This window comes from Dermacentor andersoni, chromosome 4, assembly GCF_023375885.2.
Source record: "Dermacentor andersoni chromosome 4, qqDerAnde1_hic_scaffold, whole genome shotgun sequence".
In the NCBI taxonomy this organism is placed as follows: domain Eukaryota; kingdom Metazoa; phylum Arthropoda; class Arachnida; order Ixodida; family Ixodidae; genus Dermacentor; species Dermacentor andersoni.
Genome location: NC_092817.1, coordinates 30,153,197 through 30,171,920, shown reverse-complemented (window position 1 = coordinate 30,171,920; position 18,724 = coordinate 30,153,197). Strand labels below are relative to the sequence as shown.

The 18,724-nt window shown below is 44.0% G+C and overlaps 1 protein-coding gene across 2 annotated transcripts in view; it reads left to right on the top strand.

Moving 5' to 3' along the window:
- LOC126536847 (uncharacterized) overlaps positions 1-15,831 on the top strand; it is an 87,441-nt gene extending 71,610 nt beyond the window's left edge. For both annotated transcript variants that reach the window (XM_055073557.2, XM_055073556.2), the window contains 2 exons: positions 11,201-11,376; positions 15,580-15,831. In XM_055073557.2, coding sequence (XP_054929532.1) covers positions 11,201-11,376; positions 15,580-15,786 — 383 coding nt within the window. In that variant the 3' untranslated portion in view covers positions 15,787-15,831. The remainder of the gene's footprint in view (positions 1-11,200; positions 11,377-15,579) is intronic.
- Positions 15,832-18,724: the final 2,893 nt, after the last annotated feature.

The following is an 18,724-nucleotide window of genomic DNA, read 5'->3' as shown; positions in this document are numbered from 1 at the left end:
AGGCTGCCGGGCACAATACTGCTTACCATGACTGTCTCCGTATGTCTTACTTTGTGCTTTGAATGAGAAGAGGAATCGAGGGGCTCGATGGTTTGTTAGTCACAACCGTATCAAGCGAACAGACAATGAAGCCGAGAAAAGCACACGAGAAATTAACAGTGTTCTTTAAGATTATTATTATTATTATTATTATTATTATTATTATTATTATTATTATTATTATTGGAATATAAATATAGTATGGTAAAGGGAAATGAAAGTGGACGAAAAGACAATTTGCCGCAGGTGGGATCTGTACGACCTCTACCGCACGTTCGACGCTCTAACAATCCAACTACCGTTGTCATCCGGTCTTGGGTATATAACTTTCTTGGGTATATGTATGCTAGATCTGACCATGGGAGCATCGCACGCGTAATGCGGAGGTTGTGGGTTCAGCTCCCACCAGCGGAAAGTTGTGCTTTCTTCCACTGTCGCTTCCTTTTATCTTATTATATCTGTATTTCAATTAAGAACCACGGCTAATTTTCCCTATGTGCCTTCGTTGGCTTCACTGTCTGTTGGTTTCAAATACTTCAGGCGAAGGGTTTTAGAAAAGTAGTTGAAGAAAATATGCAAAAGAAGAAAACAGCGAATGCATTTACTATGCTTGCGTGTAAACAGCTATTGAACGTAAAGTGCTACAATAGCACTACCGCTGTGCATTAATAACGGAAGCTTCCAGATTACAAAGAACACTAGATCATGCTCTGCCGACTAGGGAGCAAAATCTTATTTAAGGACTCCGTTCTTACTTTGAGAAACGAAAGATGACCATATAAAATATCGCTCCAGCCACCACTTGCGCTGCAGTTATCTGTCCACCCACTACGTGTAGCGACTGCTTCGTGGGGCAATTTATGCTCGCTAAATAGAAGAGTCACGGGTGGGCGTATTTTGCTTTCGTTAGCTTTCGCTTAGTCATCGTAGTGACCGACATAATTGTCCTTGCATGAGAGCTACCCTGTACGGAGGTAAAGCATATATATGAACTCAAACTGAGAAAGGTTGCGAACAGTAGACAACAGAGCCCGCGGTGTGGTGATGCGCAAACTTTTGGCCGAGGTCCCTAGCGCTTTTGAAACTGTGACAGCTGTTGTGCATTCTTTCACCTTTCTGTGCGGCCGCTCACACGGAAATCTGTCACAACTATTTGGTCACAGTATTGAAAATATTAACCCCGTAAAGCCAAAATATCATCGCTACATCAAGGAAAATTATAACGACTTGGTCCACCTAATATCCGGCTATCAGGAGTACATTCGTGCAAAAAAAAGTAATATTAAGTTAATAATTATTATTCCATATAGAAATTAAATAATCATTGGTTTTCTCAACTTCGCACAGTTGAACACTCGCTCAAGAATATAAACATTAATTAGCTTATGGAATCTCCTTTAAACTACAGTTGCCTAAATCATCAAAAGTGATACGTCCAGCATTGTGAGGTTAAACAAATGTAAATACTAAAGAAAGGAAGGTAACGCGTACATTCACTTAATCTCCTGGTTGAGGTGGTCTTCGGGCCGGCTAACGGCTGTTTAAAGTGGGATTGAAGAATTTCCTTCCTCTGTAGTCTTTCTTTTTTTCAGTGGTTGATATGGCTCTTTTTTACTTCCCATTTATCTTCGTGAAAGGCCGCAGGCATCCTTGGCATCCTTTTTAAGACAATTTCGGATTAATACACCGGCATTCCATCAGGCTTCACCACCGCAACTAAGCCATCGATGATCGATTCGTCCATGGTGTTTTACTCGACCTGTGTTGCACTTCACCGTACCAGGAATAAGGAAAAAAATCTGAGCTGTAATCTCCTGCTCTTTAAAAAAGAAAAAAAATATGTACACCGGTCATACACTATTACACTGGTTTACCCTGCAAGAGCCACCGCCATCAGTTCCAAGACGTGCCACCCAACGTAATCGACGGCTGCAGAACTTGCAGCTCTTCGCGCTGCTCTTCGTCTCAACAGCCAAGAACTTCCTCGAAGGTGGTCAATATTCAGCAACTCGAAGGTAGCGCTGTGGTCCTTGCTGTCGCGCCTGCGGCGCGGACCGCACGAACAACTGGTATTCGAGATCAGAGAACTAATCCATACCTTGGCTGAGAAAGGACACCACGTAACATTTCAGTGGCTTCTAAGACACTGAAGCGTCATAGGTAATTAACGAACAAACCGATAACGCTGCTTGGTCGCCTCTTCGAAGCACCAAAGAAGAGTCGATACTGTTAAGAAGAAGAGATGCAGCTAGAAAACTACGAATGATCGCACGAGATACCACGTCCTTCATGTGGAATACCCCAAGTTTTCAAGGCAATCGGCTGCAACACCTGGACTCTTCTATGCGCCTTTGCATCCCAGTTTAATTCTGCCGACGCGAAGCTACCCTGCTTTGTCGAAAAGGGCTAGGTGCGGCTTTTACGAAGTCTTTTGCTTTTCGAACCGGATGGGCCGACTACCCCTCGTGTGATAAAGCGAAGAGACTTTTCAGCAAGCTTTGTGTGATTGTCCTCGCTACAATTTACAGAGATGAATGCTCGCAATAGCGATAGGGCGATTTGATAGAAGACCGTTAACGGATAAAATCATTTTAGAATGCCAACCTCACAAACCGTTGCAAATTAGGTGCTGTTGTATCTCTTAAGGTCAACATACCTGCACGAGCGGCCGTAACCTGAACTGATGTTTGTAGTGCTACAAGGGCTACTGTGCGGTGATAGTACGCGGTGATAGCGGTTGGCTGTGACTGTGTGTCCGTCCTCACTTTCACTCTCTCTCTACTTTTCTATCTCTTTATCTACCCCTCTCATCTCGCCCCTGTTGTAGTTATCAAACCGGATTTTCTCTTCTGATTAACCTCCCTGCTTCTCGGCTTTTTTCTACTGCTCCCTTCATCTATCGATTCTTTGCTTCACTGTAACAGATTATTTATCTTTTCTTGTTATTTTACAAACATTTTAGTCCTACGGATATCTACTTCGTTTGTTTATAAACTAGTGCTTAGCTTTGAATAGTCTGGCGGTGTAGGATACGCAGAATTTATTTCTTTTTCCCAAACTTTATTCACAGTCTGCATAACGAAATAGGTCTTTGATCCAATGAACCGTCGGCGGAGCAGGCAGAGATGGTGGTTTCGAAGTTCATTGCTTTTTTGAAGGAAGAACACTGTGAGCCTGATAACCGTCTGCCGGTTTAGCGATGCCTTCAGATACGTTTTGCAAAGGGAAGAGCGAAAAGATGGAACGAAGACAAAGCGTAAGTGAAAGATGGGAGTCAGTCGCGCCTGCTGAGGAAAACAGCATTAGCCACCCGGGCCATTACATATGCATAAGTCGGTGTCTTTAAAAGTGGAGCTGTCTGCTGAAAACCTGTTACCGCAATTACTCCGGGCCCGTAAGGCTCAGATGGGGCTATAGCACGAAAACGTAATATTTACTTATTTTTATTTTTTGTGTAGAGGACGAAAGTGCAAAGTTCGTAAGTGTGATTATCCCTCGCAGGGCTCGTGTTGGCCCTTTCCTTGCACTCTCACGAATGGAGTGCGAGAAATGGGTCAGTCCGACTATGAGAGAAGAGAGAGAGACAAAAGGGGAGGAAAGACAGGGAGGTTAGCGAGTGTAAGTACCGTTTTGCTACCCTGTGCTGGGGAAAGGAGTAAAAGGAATAAGTTGGACTATAGTTGGCGCGTATTTCAGGCTTGACTCATATTCAACTAACGCAGAAAGAAAAACACATGGAACAAGATGAAAAAGCACACAGCACTCGACTCTAGCGTCATGTCGTGTGCGCTTCTCGATCTCGTCCCACGACTTTCTTGCGCGATTTAAATATGGCTCCGCTCAGTTCGAGGCATGCTTACACCAACAAACGCGGACGCTTATATCTTTCTATTTGGCGCAAATACCTTAAAGACTGCCAGTGTCTCCCTGTAACCAGGAACAGCATTCTGATCGGCTTTTCGAGTTTAGAGGATACAACTTGAGGTGTTCATGCGTCTACTTGAACGTAGTTATTGAACAATATACTTCTGTCTTACCGAACTGCAAGAAATGCTACAGCATTTTGTTCTCATAGAGTTCTGCAAATCACCTCAATTTAATTCTGCCTGGACACCTGTAAAAAACAAAAAGTCTAATCAAAAGCATACAGTTGTCTTTAACTTCTTGTTCTGATACTCTTGCTCCTTCTTGATTCCTTAGTGTGATTCTCTCATGATTTTTTTTTCAAATATCCTCGCTAGAGTAAGCGCCGTCGACAAAAACGGAAAGAGAAGGGATTGGCCTGTCTACAAAAACGGAAAGAGAAGTCGTTACGCAAATTACAGACCGATAGCGATATTGTTCACAATAGCGCATATAAAGGAAAAATATGTGGTCCCTGTAATGCAATCATTCTGCGAAAAGTATTCCCTGAATAACACGGCGCAGTTTGGTTTCACAAAGAATAAAAACACAATTACTCGGCTAGAAAAATTCTCTGACTATATTAGTACATCAATACAAAATAATAATGTGGTCGTAGCCCCATTTTTATGCCTATCAAAGGCTTTTGACACGGTAGTACATAAGATATTACTCAACAAGCTAAAGAATCTAGGATTCAGAGGTCACTTCTATAATTTTTTTTCTAAATTATTTTACTGATTAACTATAATGCGTTAAACTAGATGATATAGCTACAGCAATCTCAAATTAATAAAGGGTGCTGTGCCCCAAGGAAGCACGCTAGGGCCAATACTCTTTAATATATATGTCTCACATCTCGGCCTCCTACCACTGAAATCAAAACATTTTCATTACGCTGATGACACTGCGATAGCGCTACAAATGAGTTACTATAACTCGGAATGTCAAATCTTCCAAAGAGACATACCAGTAATCATAGGCTGGTCCGCACACAATTCAGTTTTCATAACTCATCAAAAAACTAAACTAATCTGCTTCAGGAACCCACATAAGGCGCTTTCATTTAACATGAATGTATATTTGCACGCCTCACATTGCAACGCATGTATTTGTCAACCATTACAGTTTGAGCGCGTGGTTAAGTATTTAGGAACTTTATTTGACCAGCATCTTACCTGGAATAACCATGTCATAAGCTGTTAGGGTTGGCGTCTGGAACCATGTGCAGAAAGGACTTTTCTCTCACGCGACCTTGTTCGTCGAAATGAGGGTCACTTCTCCTGCGATGGTTGGCGTCCCGCACCACGTGCAGAAAGACCTTTCTCTCACCCGACCTTCTTCCACCAGGCCTCGTCGAAATGAAGCGTGACTTCCTAATTCGCCACGACCATTTCGAGTGTCTGCCGGTCTGGCGGAAACCCCGCAGTGTACAGGCCTCTTTTTTTTTTTTTGTGTGTGTGTGTGTGTGTGTGTGTGTGTGTGTGTGTGTGTGTGTGTGTGTGTGTGTGTGTGCGTGCGTGCGTGCGTGCGTGCGAGTTTAGAGAGAGACCCTTTCCTCGAACAAACTACAGAACTTCCACGAACCTGCAACGCGCAGACGAGACGGACAGGCGTCTACAATTCCTGGAGGCGTGACGACCTCCTCCTTGCAGCAGGCTCGGTATAACCAGAGGAGGAGGGGCCCTCTTTCTGTGCCGGTCACGTGACGTCGACGGAAGCAAGATCCCGCCCACGATTGTAGAGAGCCTATTTAAGAGGCTCCGAAATGTAATTTTGACCACTTCATGCTCTTCTTATTTTCTTTCATCAACCTTTGAATAAACCGTGCAAGTTTCGCACTCATCCTCGCTTGGTCGCCATGGTCTACCGAATGCCTGCAGCCCGCCGACAACGCCACGCTACCCAATAAGTAACGTCGGTCGAGCTTTGAAAGGCAGGCGCCGCTACAACTCGGCAGCAGTGCGATACGCTACCCTGGAGTACGCAACAGCACGTTTGTGGAAAGCTAAGAGCTGTCGCGGCCATGATGTATAGTCTGCGCGGGAAAACTCCTATCAGCCTAAGAGTTACTTTATGTAAGACGTTAGCAGAATCGGTAATTACATATGGTATAACTATAAAAAGCAAGCTATTGATCGCGTAGTCAAAAGAATGATCAATAGCATAACTTACGGAACCGGGCTAGAGCAATCAGACAGAGAAGAAAAGTATAATATTCGCGGAATACTTCCAGTACAGGAGCTATTTAAGTATGTGGTTGTAGTACGCTATTATTATTCAAATTCTTTTAAAGTATTGGTAAAAAAAGATGTTGCGTTACGAAACACAGAAAGGTATATTAAATCAAGGGTGTTAACAAACTATGGAAAGAAAATAGGAAATTATTATGTCCCTGATATTTGAATGAGCTTGATGCAACACTTTATGATATAAATTCAAAAGGTAAAATGATGAAACATGTGAGGAAGTGGTATTCAACTGTTTATTGTAATGTTTTATTAGGAGTCTTGCGTGACTGGAAAACGTAGTATTTATTCTTTGTGTGTTAGAATATTTTACATTGAAGTTGTATAATTTTAGCGGTAATTGTATAATGCTTCATATCTCTATTGAAAGCTGTACCCCCTGCTGCTTGATTTTCTAACAAGCACGATGTGCTTAGATTGTCCAGCAAACAAGATCTGTCAAAATATGTATTTGAAATAAACTCTGATTTTATTTTATTTTATTTTATTTTATTTGACATCATGAAGAGCACTGGATTGCGCTCCATTCCTTTCCACAGTAAACTGAAAATCATTCTGAAGTCGCACAATATGACTGCCATTACCAGCGCCCAAGAATAGCGTACTCCGAGGTTACAAATCATTCGAACTGGGCACGATTTTAAGGTGGAAAACATACAGAGGGGAAATGGCACATACAGACGCTCTCCTAGAGAATAAATTTTAAAGAAGGAAGACCATCGCTTGCTCAAATAAGACAGCAGGACGAGTTCAATCAGTTCAATCGCGAACGCTTTACTTCAGTGCACAACACAAAATAAACTAAGGGGACAATGTATCGGGCAGAGTTCAGCCGTAACACATAAGCAGTTACGACTCGGTTGCACTTACGAAATCTCGTCAGCCAACATATCGACAAGCCGTAACTTCTTCGACTACACGGTGCATTAGCCTCGGTTACAGAGTACAGAAACGGGCAATTCCACATCGACCGCGCTTTCGCGCGTGAAGCGCTTGGTACCATTGCATTTTTTTTTTACTTATCGAAGAGCTACCATTAACGATCCTGATGCCACCTCAGTTTCTCGTCATTTTCGCAAGAGCTTCCACGTGAATGTCTCTAGCACTAAAATTGTTCCATCGCATCTTTTCTCCTCTTTTCTTTGCAAAGGCACCGTTCTGGGCTGCACGCCACGTTATTTGGGATCCCGAAAGTGATCATTCGTCATCATCTGCGCAGGTGGCCACCGCGTTTCGAGCTCTCTGCTCTGACTACTCGGGCGTACATCTGCTTTCGACACGCGTTATTCAGAACGAGCGGTCATTATCCTTTAGCAGAAGCGAGGCAAGTCGGTCGCAATTTTGCGATTTCTTTTTTCGCGCTGCTTCTCGTATATATGCCCAGAAAATCGTTCCACTCGTGGACCAAGAGATGGTGGCAAACTGTCGCTGCGAGCCGTGTGGGGCAACGATTGCACCGCAGGCGTTCTCATTTCGTTGCACTTTCTCGAGATGCGCCGGTAGGAGAGGGAGGGAAGGAGAGATGAGGGATCTGCTGGTGTACTTCAATATAAGGTGAAAGTAGTTGTTCAATCACCATGTGTTCGCACTCTACCCCCGTTCTCGCCAATTTCTTGAGGAGGTAATGATAACACTGTAAGGTTTGTCTAATAACAGTACTAATCGCAACGCAGTGTGAAATGGAAGCGAACAGATAAGGAAACGTTGAAATCTAAGCCATATATCTTGCACTGAGTGTGCTCAGTGCGCACTTTCTGACCAGCAACAAAAATATAGGGCTAGGAAATTGATCGATTAACCCTGAAGTCAATCGATAATTGATTTAATTGCTAATACTTCGTTAAGGTCACGCGATCTTAAGCATGCAAGCGCCGACACCACCGTCCCCGTTTTTCTCGCAAAGCAGCAAGGTCTGCAACCACAGGCTGAGCTACAATGTCGTGCGGATAAAAGCCTGGGCGAATTGGTAACTCACGGCAAAACGAGCACAGTGTGGAAGACGGTAATACAGTACTTACTTCATAATATCGCGTCAGCAACACGTAGAATGTTAGGCGCGGATGCGCGCATCTTTCTCAGGATCCGCAACAAAAACAGCCCGTGCTCTATGAGCCTAAAAGCCAGCAGGGTAGCTGAGAACTTGTCCCCACTGCCGCTGGCCTTACGTTTGTCTGGGAGCTTGTTTGGTGCGGTTGATGTAATGTTTGTTTGTTAGCAATGTTTGTTTTTTCGAAGCGTACGCACAGAAGAAATAAGATTTTTATTTCTTTTCTCACGTGCTCCCCTGAGCAAAAGTGTGCGGGCCAGGAATTCCACGATACAGCCAATTTTCCTTTTCTCCGCCTATAATTGCAACTTAAAATTGACAACTGCAATCAAAATTTGGCATTTGCTAACTTTCCAGTGCACTCCTCAATTTCAGTTTGTACGTCTAAATTACCAGAAGAAATCAGTTTTTCTTCCTTTTTTTCCTTTATTGGGATAGTCCTGAGTCGTATGTTTTTGCCTTGCAGGTGTAGGTAAATACGCAAGCGCAATATTTCGCATTAATTATATAGTTGACAAGTCCCGACTAATAAGATAACAATGGTAATCGATATCCAGCCTTACAACAACAGTTCAACAATTAAAACTATTAATGCTCTCACAAGGTGCGGGTACGCAAGTGCGCAGATTGCTTAGCATTCAGCTGCAAGCGCGCAGCAAATTCGCGTGTATACCCGAAATAGCGCACAGCAACAGTCCTGGGATCTCGTTCTGTTAGTTAGGAACCTTTTCGTAATATCATTTTCCTTGATTACCACATGAAAAAGAAAACACATAGTTTTAATCCATATAAAACGACTAACTAAAGAAAGGGTGCACGCCTTTCCTTTTTTCTCCCGGTACCTCCTGTGCTGTAAAAAAGAGTGAAAGGAGGTGGTTAATATTTGTTAGATCAGTGTGGAATAGCTTAAATATATTTTTCATAGGATAATAAAGATACAGACATCATTTACAGTAGTGATGCAGACGTACGCTGTGGATTTCATCACTTATAAGCCCTCAACGAAGTTATTATTTCGAATCGATGCGGTAAAGAAGGTAGCTCCAATAGGTCTGCTCTAAACGTCCCTTTATTATACCTACGAAAATATGTTCAAAAAGCATTGAAGCCAGCGTGATTAAGTTTATAGGAGATGGTATAAATGTCAAGGGATTATGTACGGACAAAGTCAGAAATATATGCGATAATTAGGCGCGTTGTCGGAATTTATCGAAGTGCTCTTTATTACTTTGGAGCTTCACGGGCTATTTAACGCTGCGTTGCTTCAGAATGCTCGCGCCTACAAAAATAAATCTTGGCACGACTAAAGTATGTGAGAAGCGAAAGCATTCACTTAATAAATTAGTAAGCTTTAGGTGCTTTGAGGCGCGCCGTAGAAAGTTACGAAATTTGCGCTAATTGGAGTTCTCAGTCCTTTCCAGAAAAACAAAGCGTTTTCCATTTGCTACATGAATGACATATCGTAATGAAACTTCGTACGAATACAGTATGCGGCTGAAAAATCTTGCTGGGTAAATTTTGAATATTTAGGATACATGAGAACGCTGTGTGTGTGGGGGGGGGGGGGGGGGAGGCGGGGGCTCGTCAGAACGTCTGACGACCGAATGCCCTAGGTCCTCTAATTGTATCTTGCACCATGTTTTTTTTTTTTAATCTTCGTTTGTTTCGTTGAACATCTTGGCTAACCTTAACTGGGACACAATGTACATATAGCTTGAAGTTTCCAAAAACTCTCTTCACAACCTCCTCCCTCAACAACAAAACTATCCCCTATCCATCAGTCAGCTTTGAATGTCCCAACCCACACCGGGACCTTCTTACCGCTCAACAGTCATGCATGCAGAATAAAGAGTCTCTATTTATTGCACATGCAATGATGCATGTGTAATAAATGCAAGCTCTAAGGAATCTGACACACCTGACTTTTCAGTGACGACTACCTCCAATTATTAAAAATATGGGAATAGGGATAGGATAACTGTTCTTGGTCATAATTCGTAGCAGTGGCGGACGTCACAAAACGTGCAATAAGGTTTTCCGATTTCTGAGTTGAACTAAACCTACAGAGTACATATTGCAAGCATGGAGTTACAGCAACAGCACGCATGATTTTTGAGTTATCTGTCCCCAAGCGGCGGTGAGATGAATTGATGTACGGTGCGTTACTTTACCACAAATCCTCCCTAAGAGCAACGGGACAAAATTACGCAGAACGCCAATGTATTTTGTTGCTTAGAAAAGTTATCCCAGCGGAAGAACGTGGCACTATCTAGGCGCTGTGGCATGGCAGTGTCAACAAAATGTTTGCTTTCGTTCGGTACTTGTACTAGTAGCACACGGCTTTTTTTTTAATTCGCATCATTACATGGCAAATGCACGAGTTCGCAAACTGTAAGCTATATTAAAGCAAGTGAGGACAAGCGAGAAATGTTAATATTGGAAAATGTTAGAAACTATATTAACGCGGCTACGTCGAAATTGAGTCTTCCGTATTGAGGGAGAATGACTATCAACATACTAGAGCTCCTCATTGCGAAAAGTTGTACATAAAGAGCGCAGAACTTGTGCATGCTAATAAATACACGCTTTAATACGAACTAAGGCACCGTGCTAGCAAAAAAAAAAAAAAAAGAACACGCAGAGAAAGAAACAGCTCTTTCTGGTAACGACGGCGCAGCAGTGAAGGAAAGAAGGTTATTTTTGTTTTTCCTTCTGTCTTTCGCCATTTTTTGCATGACAGGCAGGCTGAGACGTGTGCGTTATAATTAGGCCGCCAAAGGCAACGCTCTCATTCTGCAATATGATTTACAGAAGAGACACTGCTTCTCAATAAGCAGTATAAATTTCATTAAACAAACGTGCATTGGTCGAGCTCACTAATGGCACATGACCTACCGCGGGCAACTTCAAGTTACGGCCAGCTTGAGTGAGTGACGTTAACTCTGTTTTCTCTCCTGTTCAGGCAAAGTTACGAACGGCGTGACTTGCATCGCAAGAGAGAACCTCCTCATGCCTAAAGCTCCGCACGGCTACAGCAGCACAGACGACGTCTCCAGCGGTCTGCACCTTTCCACGGCAGAGACGTCCCTCCAACCGTCTGGTGAAGAGGTTGACCTACCAGAGAACATGTGTACAACGGTGAGCTATGCGCGAAAAAAAAATATGGCCAGCAAAAACAGCACCGTGTCTTGCAGTAATTTGGGAAGCCAGGGATTTTGTTTGGATGTAGGGCCTATGTAATGCCACGCACATCAAATCACTCTTTCGCAAATCTTGCGTCGTTCACTACTGGTCACGGGATGCTTTGCCCGTTACGTCCTTGCACAAGGTTGCCGCTTCCAACATCTTAATGCAAATGCAGTCGTGTGGGCGATGCCGTGCTATAAGACATCTCTTCAACTCAATTTTCGTTCCAAGTAGATTATGACAAGCTTGAACTGAAAGTAAATTTCTGCACCACTGCATCAGAATCAGTGAGACCACATATTATGGGTAATGCATTGCAGGGAAGGTTAACTGACGTAGCCTGAAAAAAAAAATAGTGGTAGCAGTGGTAGCAGATTGGTGCGGTTGACCGAGGAGGAAAAGAGGGGTGATGGGAAGATACTAGTTCTTTTGTTTTTATTCGCTGTCTTCACAGACTAACTCAGACGTTCTTTATTTTTTCTTTTTTGCTCCGTTATTCGGCTTCAGATGTGAAATTCAAAGCAAAAAAGACATTCCATAGGTAAATGACAAAGCTAATTAACCTAAGGACGCCGACGTTCGAATGTCAGTCCGCCGCTAACGATGTTAGTTGGCGTAACAGCGAAAAGATTGGGCTTTCCTCCTATTTGAATAGTTTTGCGAATACATTGCTCTTGGAGGCGAGGAGGAGGAGGAGGAGGGAGGGAGGGAGGGAGGGAGGGAGGGAGGGAGGGAGGGAGGGAGGGGTTGCTTTTCCGATGGTTCTGCTGTAATGATTTTGCAGCTACGACTGTCTGCTGCCAAGTAGGAGGTATAGCTGGTTCTACTTCAGCTTTTATTATTGCCGGAATTATGCAATGCCTTTGTACTGAGATTTTTATGTATATTTATGTACACTCAAGGGATTCATGCTAGTCGAAATTAACCGCGAGGTTTCTCCCACCACTTCCCTCATAGTCAAGGTCCTGCCTCGAGACGGTAAAAGCATTCATGTCAATTCATCATGTCTTAAGACCGGCAGAGAAGCACGCCCGCTTTTTCTACGATGTAGGTGTTCATCCACGCCACAATTTAATTCATTGCCCTCCAGCTCTACCGCGTGCGAGAAAGCGTTGGGTGTGTCTGTGCAGGTTTGGAGGCGGCGAGGAAAACTGCAGCGTGTGCTTTCGCCGGTAATGCCTTACATATGTGCTATTGAGAAACCGATATATATATATATATATATATATATATATATATATATATATATATATATATATCTGTCTCAGACGGCCTCGCATAAAGAACACAAAGGACGTGCCGCTGTCGTAATGCTTAAGTGCAAGACGTTGTGTAACTGGCAAAAAAAAAAAAATTAGTGCGGTCCATACATTCTACACACAAATATAAAGAACGAACATGCACTCCTTATACGTCAAGGGCGCACTTTTGTCCATATTTACGACCAGTTGTCTCTGCTTTCATGCACTAGCGGGTCTATTTGCTCTCTTAAATAATGCACTGCAGAGCTTATTGCTCGGCGAGCTGAGGCACGCTTTTCTAAGACATCAACTGCAGCAAAAGGAAGGCGTGCACTGGAAAGCACGACATGGCATTAAATTTCGGGTTCACTAAAGACGAGCGCTTCACGCGTTTTGCTTCTGTTCTTTCACGTCATGCTCCTTGCATCAGTGCATCTTTCTTGAGAATATACTGCAGAAAGAAAATAATGTGTGTCTTAGACAATGTGAGCCAAGCTTGGCGAGACATCGTCAAGCGTGGGAAGTGATATACGCCCACGTGTTGCGTCATGCCCCGTAAAAATGATCGCGGCCGCTCTGCGCTTCGCCCGTTTTATGAACAAAGCTCTCGCGCAGTCTATATCGGCGCCGCGTTCCCTCATTCGGCGAGATCCTCCTGCGCCGTAGTTCTCGCAGACATGCACCATCGGCAAAGCTCGTCTTTCGCTCTCTATTTCTCGCTCTCTCTCCAACACTCACTCACTCTGTTCTCCACCGAAGCCACATTCGAGGACGACTCAAAGGCACTGAGGCTAGCCCTAAAAACAATACACTTTCGGAAGAAGAGCTGGTGACCAAAAGATCAGGGCAGCGCATCATGCCGACGTTGGGAAAGGCAGCTGAATATCGTTCCTGGAACGGAACCGGAAACCATGACCCCGTGTGGGCCAATTTCATTACCTTTTGTCATCGTGATCGGGAGTGATTATGGCAGGATCGCTGCTGAATTTTCGCTCATGTCCTTCTCACGTCCTTCAAGAAGTTTACACTGACTAAAATACTTCTTTGGCCGCCTGTAAAAAAAAATGTTCTCAAATTGCTGGGGCACCAAAGTTTGGAAAGGGGGATTTTTTTTGTCGGCAGCAAATTAAGCAAGCAGAACAGGAGAGAGCACGTGTTTGACAGCTACGGTAGTTAGCAACCTATTCGCTATGTTTATAGAGATTTTGCGTGATATTCAATTGCACCTCAACAGACATCCTTTTGAAGGCAACAAATAGCAAATAGCAACACAGCAGTATCTCTATGATATTTAAGGGTAAGCAACACAAATTAGGTTTAGTTTAGTAGTGTTGTGGAGGTTTAGTTTAGTAGTGTTGTGGCACGTGCGAAAATGAAGCCAGCCAATGGATGGGCAGCAAATGGCACGCCTCGAGGCTCTTGCAAATTAGAATGTGCTGATGCAATGTCTTCAAGACAGCCGCCCACAAACTATGTTGCGAAATGATTTTGCGTTCTCGCTATTACACTGCGCTAAAGTCGAGTTTGCGGCCAAAGGTACTTTTCTATGGTCAAGCAGCGTGCCAGTGCGATGACGCAAACTGCCTTCACGTGAAAAACGAATCCAGTATGTAACAGGCGCGCGCTAAACTAGCAGCAGAGGACATCGTGCTCGCCGTGGCTGAAGCGGTGTTAACCGAAGTGTCGTTGTTCAAAAAAAAAAGAAAAGAAGGAAAGTACAATCTAACACACTAGTAACATCGCTGGCTGCTACAGTGCCTCGTTAACAATTTAGGAGAATAGCGATTATGCGCGCTTTTGTGACTTTGCGATTAAAAATGTACACGCGATTTGAATTTTGTGCCTGGTAGATATTTTCTCTGTCGAGTAGATTGCATAACATTTGTCCCAGCGAACGTTAGCCAAGCTGCTCAAGAAAAAAGAAAGAAAAACAATTTTAAGAACACGGATAAATTTACAATTATTAAATCTATGATATTCCGTTGTCACAGATATGACGACCGAACGCCGTAGATCTTATTATTGTGTATTGCACCGTGTTTTCTTTTTATCTATCTTTTTTCATTGAACAGCTTGAGTAAAGTTATCTGGGACACCCTTTATAAACATGTTGCCCCAGTATCCTCGAAAAGAAAGTCGTTATACGCATTTCGTGATTGTGCTTTTTTGTTTCTTTTGCTTGTGTAGATTATTGATATGCTACATGAATGTGCAGCTGAATGCTTGTGAGTAGCGCATAGAATTTGCACATTGGAGTATCTCCGCGATACTCATTTCGCTAAAGAAACGAAGTCGACTGAAATTAACTCGGATTAGTTTTCTCGTTGTTGTCAGTTATATTCAGCCGAAAACACTCTGCCCTAAATAGTTGCCGCGTTGCAGGCAGGCAGGCAGGCAGTGAACTCTATTCAGGTCCTGAGGAGCGACGACTTGTAAACATTTCCATCCAGAAAAAAAGTCCCACATTCTCCATAGTATACCACGAAATCTGTCAATTCGCTCAATCACGTCGTCGACACCGTTGTTGGGGCAAAATAAAAGATGAAAAGGGGGAGCTCGCCGTTCGGTCTCAATTTTCTCCGCTGATTAGTCGCCCTGGTTTAATGGTTTCAACGAACGGACGCCTGCGAGAGCTATTAAAAAGTAAATAATGCATACAGTTCTCACCTCAGCTAGGGCAATGCAGCTATTCTATGCTAATTGCGTTCCTTTTGACGCTTCGTTGTCGACGTCCTTGCCGTCAAATTAGACTCGCACCGGCTGGCTGCCTGCGTTGTATAACACCGCCACCAGCCAGTCGATGCTCCTAGTGATAAGAAAGTGACAACGTCGAAGAAAAATAATCGTGGCATGCATGTGGCGTTAAGTTTGTCTTCGATCTCCGTTTAACATTTTTTTCTCGTGTTCGCTCCAGGTTTTCAACAGCGGAACGGACAACGAGCAGCTGGAGGAAGTGAACAGTAAACTACGTACTCAGTGCAAAACCACGACCAAAACGGAACAAGACAAAGAATTCATCGCCGAGCCCGCCAGCCCTGTTCTCGACAACCACCCACTGCTCGATACCACGAGTAGCCCCGACATGTTCTGCAAGGACAGCAAATGTAACGACAACATATGAGCGATCGAATATGCTAAAGACGTGCCGTAACCGTACGGCAAACTTCTCATGACGACCTGCTTTCATAAGTCACACGTGAACAAAGTCACAATTGCGATCGCTCGTGTGGGCACATCTGGGGTAAGAAAGCATTTCGTAGACGTTCATCAGAAGACATCCGCGCATACGCCTGAATTCCATTTATACGAGATACTATTTATGTAAAAAATTCATCTGGTCAGCGCGCCACTGTGTCCCACTTGCTCTGGTGACGAGGACTTAGGGCACTTAATTTTTTATTTTCGGACGCTTTACAAAGTCAAGGGTTGTCTTGAGGAAATGCTCTCAGCATGCGACAAGACGCGCGACTTTATCTGCGGGACATTCTTGGATCGTGGCAGGGTCCTGGCTCCGAACTGCTATCCACTAAGGTGGTTAAAGCATTATTGCGGGATACAGGCCCGCCAGTGAGATTCTACGCTAGGGCATCTCGCGCTAGGTCGAAATCTCCACCTCATTCCATTTCACCTCAAGTAACATGCCAAACCTGTCGCTGGACTAACTTCTCCAGTTGCCATTAAACTATTTCTCACTCTCACAGAGAATGAAAAGTGGTGCCCAGAAGAAAACATTGAGTGAACGAGTGAATAAAATTATTGTTGTTCAGGCACTTGAGTCGTTTGCTACCCCCAGTGCAGGGTAGCAAACCGGACGTGCGTCTGGTTAACCTCCCTGTCTTTCCAGTCCTATCTCTCTCTCTCTCTCTAAATATAACCCATTTTTGCGAATGTTTTTCTGATGTTATGAAACGCGAAGCACACAGGATTGCAAACAGTTCTGCCACGGTGGAAGATGTCTCTCGGGATAATTTAAATGTTTGCTCTAGCGATAAATGTGGAATGACGAATGCTGAAGTCGAGGAATTTTTATGACACGAACCATCTGTATAAACGTGGATGTACTAGGGATATAAGGAGTAAATCTGGAAGAGTGCCAGTTGTTGTGCGGCTACTATGGACATGTCTCTCTTAGATATAATCCCTTCAACCGATAATTCTATTTGAGGACATGTTAACATCCAGGGAGAGTAACAAACATCCACTTTGCATAATTCAAATCTTGGTAATAATGCTTTGTGTTCTGGAACAACATCGTGAATTTTGCTTTTGTTTCTTTCGGTGAGCGCGAGGTTTAATGGATGGTTCTCGTGTTGGGTTAAGATGCGATAAATATGTCGGCGTGTTTCAACCGTCCGTATGACTGGAAATGGGGGGTGACGAGCTTCAGCAATTACTAAAGAACTCGAGGTAGCCTGCGGAACCCCCAGACACACTCGTAGCCCCCTTGCTAGTAAACGTTGAAGACATTCCTCAGAAGTTTGCGATAAACCATGGAGAATAGGTGCCGAGTAAGCAATTTTTTGTTTTATGAGTGCGTTATGAACTTGTAGTAGCGAAGAGACTGATCCCCCCCCCCCCACGTTGTGCCTGTGAGTCGCCGAAGTACGTTTATTACTGCATTGGTCTGCTTTTCAATTGCGCAGATGTGTGAAGCCCATGTTAGCTGGCGGTCAAGAATAACTCCAAGAAATTTATGCTCTTTCACAAATATCTAAGTTTGCCCGTTAAGCCTAAGTTGGAAATTATTCAACTGTCGTCTAGTGAAAGGAAGTACGGCTGCCTTGTTTTAGTGTTCGTAGGCTACAAATGTGTTATAAGTGTAAGAGCCCTGACGAAGTGGTTGTAAACGGTGTGCAACATGCAGACGACGGAAAATTAGTCTGGCTAGACGGCCCTTCGGGCGCCCCCATCGAGGGAGGCTGAAGGGGTACAAAATAGACAGTATATAGAAAGCATGAGGAAGGCCTTCATAGGCGTACGCTTAGGAAAGTCGCGTCGCCAAACTTAGATTCCGCACAACCCTGTGTATTTAAGGAAGGAGTTCAAAAAACTTGGAAGACGTTTAAGTTTCGCTTTTAAGAGTGGAACGGGATAGCATTCAAAGATCCGTGGCTGCTTCTCACGCTTCCCGAAAATTGAAGCTTATGTATACCGCAATGTTTACCGGAAAACGCTGGCGACGAATGATATGCACGAAGGTGAGCTTTCTGGTAGAAACGCGACCTCTTTCGTGGGCCAATCCCGAAGGGAATGCAGAGCCACGCCAAAAAAAAAAAAACACCATTTTTCTCCTGCAAGCGAACGGATCTAATTGCAGGGTGATAGAATACATCTCTAACAAGTCAGAAGAAGTCATTAGGCTTCTGCGTAGAGTTACCAACCAGCATAAGGGGCTAGGAGAAGACAGTGCCATAAGATTGGTACATGCATTCGCCTTTTGCCACTTCTCGTACGTGGCTGGCATGCTACAATGGACACAGGCTGATAAGAACAAGCTAAACGCTTTAATCAGACGACTTATAAAGACTGCACTAGGACTTCCCATCAGCACGGCCAATGATAGCTTATTGCGCCTAGGGCTGCATAACACACTAGAGGAGATAGCTGAGGCTCAACAGGTGGCCCACCAGGAGAAACTAATGGGGACACGCCCTGGGAGGGCGCTACTTGAAGAAATTGGCGTAGAAATTAACAACCACACCAACGAAGGAGAATTATTAACACAATTGCAAGCGGGACTACGAGAAACAATAAAGACGACCCCGTTCCCTAGGAACATGCACCCGACACATAACCTCGAGAGACGGAAGGCAAGGGCGAAGGCACTCCTTCAAGACATAGATCAACATAAGCAGCAGGCGGTGTTCGTTGACGCTGCCTGGGTTAAAAATAAGGATGCGTATACCTCCGTTGTCGTAGACACTCAAGGTAACATACAGGATGCCATCACCGTCTATACCAAGGACCCAACAGTAGCAGAACAAGTAGCAATCGCCTTAGCCATCCGGGCTAATCGGTGGACACATATTTACAGCGACTCTCGAACAGCCATACGCAAC